At 30.3% G+C, this 5,364-nt stretch overlaps 1 protein-coding gene across 1 annotated transcript in view; it reads right to left on the reverse strand.

Annotated features, from left to right (window-relative positions):
- The window catches only part of LOC106460947 (F-box only protein 11), a 33,160-nt gene that overhangs the window by 8,906 nt on the left and 18,890 nt on the right, over nt 1–5,364 (reverse strand). The window contains exons 8-13 of the mRNA XM_013920704.2: nt 5,144–5,281; nt 4,443–4,660; nt 4,067–4,152; nt 1,682–1,776; nt 1,329–1,451; nt 986–1,071 (exon numbers count right to left, since the gene is read on the reverse strand). Coding sequence (XP_013776158.1) covers nt 986–1,071; nt 1,329–1,451; nt 1,682–1,776; nt 4,067–4,152; nt 4,443–4,660; nt 5,144–5,281 — 746 coding nt within the window. The remainder of the gene's footprint in view (nt 1–985; nt 1,072–1,328; nt 1,452–1,681; nt 1,777–4,066; nt 4,153–4,442; nt 4,661–5,143; nt 5,282–5,364) is intronic.

A 5,364-nucleotide genomic window follows, 5' to 3' on the forward strand; every position in this document is an offset into this window, starting at 1 on the left:
GCAGGTGCAAGCTTTGATCCCATACTACCTCCATCAACTTGATCATAAATCACATTATTAAGTCATAGCAGGTGCAAGCTTTGATCCCATACTACCCCCATCAACTTGATCATAAATCACATTATTAAGTCATAGCAGGTGCAAGCTTTGATCCCATACTACCTCCATCAACTTGATCATAAATCAAACAAAACAAAAAATGATTTCTTTATCTGCAAAATACGTCAGTTTAAAAAAAAAAGCTTTGACAACCCATTCATTATATCCGAGAGTGGGAAAAACTTAATACATAAATCAATTTTCTTGCAGTGAAATGTTAAAGTAAAAATACACTGAATGTGGCTGTATATACATTATTGCCATGCTTCTCTTTAAGTTCACTACTTGTTATTCTTGATTAAAAAACCTAATCCTGTGATTATCATGTGTCAACAAATGAAACTAGACTATTGGTTGTAGAGGAATGTCTGGCAAACTATGTACTATTCCAATATCATCTTTTTCATAGACAATCTGTTACAATTCTTTCTCTCTCTCTTTAACTGTAACAAATAGTTTTAAAACTACTTCCCATGCAAGTGTTGGATCTTTGTTTACTTTCACAAATTTTCTGCTATCCTCTAACATATGGTTAACTTTTGTATAAAATTACTATTTTACATCTTCTGCCTGGCTTTGTTACAACTGAGTTACCATGGTTCCCAGATTAATAAAAGCTTTATATTCTTCTTGAGATAAGTTATTATAAGTTTCCTTTCCAATTCTAATTATAAAATGTAGACAAAACTAATGATCTTATTTTATAGAAAGGGTTAAACAAACACTAATCTGTTATTCTGTAGCTACATAACTTAAGACCTGACAGAAAATACAAACTCAAATTTTATGAAAATAACACACCAAAACAGATTTTGTTTGTAGAGTAAACCTTTAAAACTGCATTAAATAAATAATAAAAAAAAATCAAAGTTATAGTTCTGCTCACCTGATCTGGACTCCTGAGTACAGGTGATTATAAATGTCGTTGTCTTCAAGACGACCGTGTCCGTTGTCATAGAAGTAAACTCCTACCTGTATAAAGACATCTTTCATGAACATGTTTATTATTAAGATAAAAAATACCTAATAACAAGTTCAACATTGCCATTCAGCTGTCACAGATAAACTAGTCTAAGAATATGAGTTAAAACTGGATAAATAATCTGTAATAAATTTACAAGCAGACAAACTATACAAACAAAAATGTTACATTGGAGATAAGGAAAATTCACATGTATTTATAGTTAATTAATTATCAAAGGTCAGTTAATTTTCAGTTTTGCCCCTACCTGTTTACCACTGTGAATACGGTTACGACGAAGAACTGGGGTGCTGCCTGTAGTGATCCACACTCCCGCCAGAGTGTTAGCATAAACCTCGTTTTCTTCAATCAAACCTTGTCCCTTTTCATGCTGCAAAAGTTATTTTAACATTTCTGATTAAAAAAGAAAACTACTAATGCAAAAAATGTTCAGACTAAGAGTTGACATATCCAATTAAAGAATAAGGGACTTAAACCGATGTAGTTAATCAACCATTAATCTAAAAGCTTTTTCTTTTACTTGTTTTATGATCCGATTCCAATCATACTACTACTTAAGTACAAGTTGATATGAGAGACAGTGTTGGTACTTGGTCTTACCACGTAGATTCCACCGTGTTGACCATGATGGATCTTGTTGTACCTGACAATTGGATCACTGTTGGTGCGGATTTGGATGCCTGCAAGTGCATTACCTGAAATAAAAAGTAATCTTTTAATCTTGTTCATAATAAATTCACAAAATGTTTGTTAAGAATATGGAAATTAAAAACATTAAAAACAGATTAATGATAATACAATATAAACACAAACATTTTTGTCAGAAATAATAAACAATTTGATATTTTGTTTTAAATGCTCACTATACTATCGCTCTTAAATAACCCGATTACTGTAGCATTAAACCTACTGAAACGAGTCTTCCTACGTTTACAGGTCAAAGGCTATGTCATCGCATTTGTTGAATTATATTCAAAATTTTATTGAACTACTAGTTTATGAATGTATGTCAATAAGTTTGGTATCAAATTGTAGATTATAATCCAAATTTTAGTATTATAGATTTGTTAATTTCTTAATTCAAAAGTAAATATTAAAAAAATACATCTAAATATTGATTTTTACAGTATTGGTTCAAATTAGATGTTTGTGATGTCCAAATATTAAGCCTATAGTTTCTTACGAATTAGAAACTCAAATTACCAATATTGACAAGCTAGAACATAAAATAAGAATTTTCTGTGTTTTCTCTTTGCTGATATACAATTATATTTATTGAATCACACACAGTGGCCAGTGAAAAATCAATCAAAAGCTTGGAATGTTCCCCATGTGGTTTATTGAGCCTCTGTAAAGTACTTATATAGGAAACCTTTTCTTTCTATGATAGATTCCAAGTGGTCAGGCAAGACATTTATTGATCTCAAAAAACCATATTTTTTTTTAAGACCCAAATACAGCTTAGTTAATAATCCTGATAAATTATAGTGGAATACTGTGGTATTCATATAGTAATTTATGATTTTTTGTTTCAAAATGCATATATAAAATCTAAAAAAAAATATTTTGTTTTACATTCTTCACATGCAAAATCTGATAAGGCTTAGCAAATTATGGCAAGCAGAAAACAAGTACAAAGTTTGTAACTAGAAGAGATAATTGTTTTCTACACTTCTTTATTTATAGTTCAATGATTTATAAAATAAATAAATGAAATTTAAGAACTTGTTTGTAAATAGTAATAATGTAATATAACCAAAATGTCACTGTATTTTACAAAATACTGGTCCACTAGAACACAGCCAAGACAAGTCACTTTGTAAAGGCTAGTTTTATATTATTGGATATGGTAACATGAGTGCATGTGTGCCGCCACATCATTCAACTTCTGTAATGTTAAGTGAGACACTGCTGAAAGGTCAACAGAATAAAATTAATAAATTTTTTTTATATGTATAATGTTATAAGATTTAAGCTATTTAGGCTAAACACTTGTGGTTTTGTGTTATAATTTGTAGCTATTCTAGAACAAAAAAAATCATAGTTTATATCTACTTCCAAATATTTTTATGATGGTTACAAGGTTGGTCGAATCGACCAAACCCATACAGAGATACAATAGTGAAAATAACAGATAAAATATAAAAATTGTTTCTAAAAAAAAAGTTTGTGAAAATTTTCTAATGCATCAAATCATTTAATCTTAAATCAAATTTTTAATCTGAAAATGAAAATTATTTTGCATGTTGAATATTCAACAATCGAGAACAAAAATGTAAGAGCAAATCATTACTTAAAAAATCTTTAAACTTAATAAAAAATTGATATTTTGTGTAAAAAAAGAACCTTGTAATGTTTACTGATAATCTGCAACACTCTGTGAAGATATGCTTTCTGTATTAATAGTTATAGTTTGAAAATTATATCAAGCACAAAATGGTTATGAGGTCTGTCCCTGAGACCGAGTCCATAGTGAGAGAGTTAAACAAATTATGTTCCCATTTTCAAGCCCGCATTTCTAAACCACAAGGCTACAGCAATATAATTTAGTACTAGGCCTCAGTCTCTAAAACGTTGGGCAATACTTTTATACTAATTTCATATGTACTTTGACACATTATTTTAGAAATTTAATTAGCTTAACATCCTATAACATTCCCATTAAAGCCCTGAAAAAAATTCAAAAACTAAGTAGTGTTAAGTGTTTAACACTGTGAAGTAAATATAATGAAGCATTTGACTCAACTTTCAATCACTTTTAAGATCTATACTTAAATATGTTTCATCTGAGCACTGTTTCTTTGAAGTAATTTATATTAACCTTTGATCAAAGCAAGCTATCCACTTATATGAAAATCAAGTTTTCATTAATCAAATAAAAAAATGGTAGGCAGATAGTGTTTTGCATTAAATATTTCAAATAGAAATCTTTTTGAAATGTTAACGTTTCATTAAATTTCTTGACAGTCATGTAATACAGCTTACCATGGATATTATTGTGTTCTATAAGGCCTCTTCCTTCACCAAATATGTATACCCCACCTTGAAGCCCATTATATATTTCATTGCGTCTGAAAAAAAATAGACATTTCTTAGTATTAGATAAAAAGAACATCATATAAACTTTAATGTATTTTCCATTACCTTTATTTTACTGGTACGTCAATACCTTGTATAATTATATTGTTATGTGCATTTTAACTCATCATTAATTTCATCTGTTGCTAGTGGCTACTATTGTTTTGCCACTGAATCTTATGTTAGTTATACATGGATAAAGGTGTTATATGAGACTATACGAGTATGGTTGACTTTTCATATATCTGCAAAACATAACTGTCTAGCAGATAACAAATCTCACCTGATTGTTGGATTACTGTGGGAGGTGATCCAAACTCCAGCAAAATTGTTGGAGTGTATTTTGTTTTCGATAAACTGACCCCTTCCATTCTCATGAACGTAAATGCCACCTGTTTGACCATGGTGAATCTCACACCTTACAACTGTTGGATTGGCCCCAGCTTTAACCTCAAATCCAGCAATTCTATTGTTGTGAATATCATTGGCTTCAAAGTAACCCTAAGAAATAAAGAGGAAACGTTTAACGGTTTTGATAACCATTTCTTTTTTTCTTTTACAATTACATTCACATACGACTTTACTAATATCGAGCAGTTTAAATATTCCTAAACTGTTACTCTAGAGAAAGTACATTATTAATGCTATTTTGATTGAATGCATTTCTTGGATATCATTTTTATTTTCCCCTTTAAGACCTTAATCCCAAGTTTTGTAGTTGGCCAGTATTTTTTTAAACCAAGAATTGTTACCCTTGGTTGGCTGGTCAATTCTGCAACCATATAGGACAAGCATGTTCACTGACAGGTATTCAAACTGAATTGTAAGTCAAGTGCCCTAACCACCAGACAGTGCCAGGCCTATTTCTTGGATATTACTGGTGTGCTTAAATGAAGAAATTTACAAAACAATTACATGATTAACAGACATACATATGACCAATACACGCATAAGTAAGTGGAACAGAACTAAAATGACACTTACCAGTCCATTATCAAAAGTAAAAACACCAACATCTCGACCATGATGGATGTGATTTCTTCTCATGATGGGGTTGGCGTGGTTTTTAACCCATACACCTGCTAAAGCATTGTGACTAATCTCATTCTCTTCATAAATCCCCTGTTACAGAAAGGAAATACTCTATTTAATACATGGTAGTTTTCAATCACATTTAAACTGTTAATATTTAATAACATTATTTC

Source organism: Limulus polyphemus, unplaced genomic scaffold (genome assembly GCF_000517525.1).
Source record: "Limulus polyphemus unplaced genomic scaffold, Limulus_polyphemus-2.1.2 Scaffold867, whole genome shotgun sequence".
Classification (NCBI taxonomy): domain Eukaryota; kingdom Metazoa; phylum Arthropoda; class Merostomata; order Xiphosura; family Limulidae; genus Limulus; species Limulus polyphemus.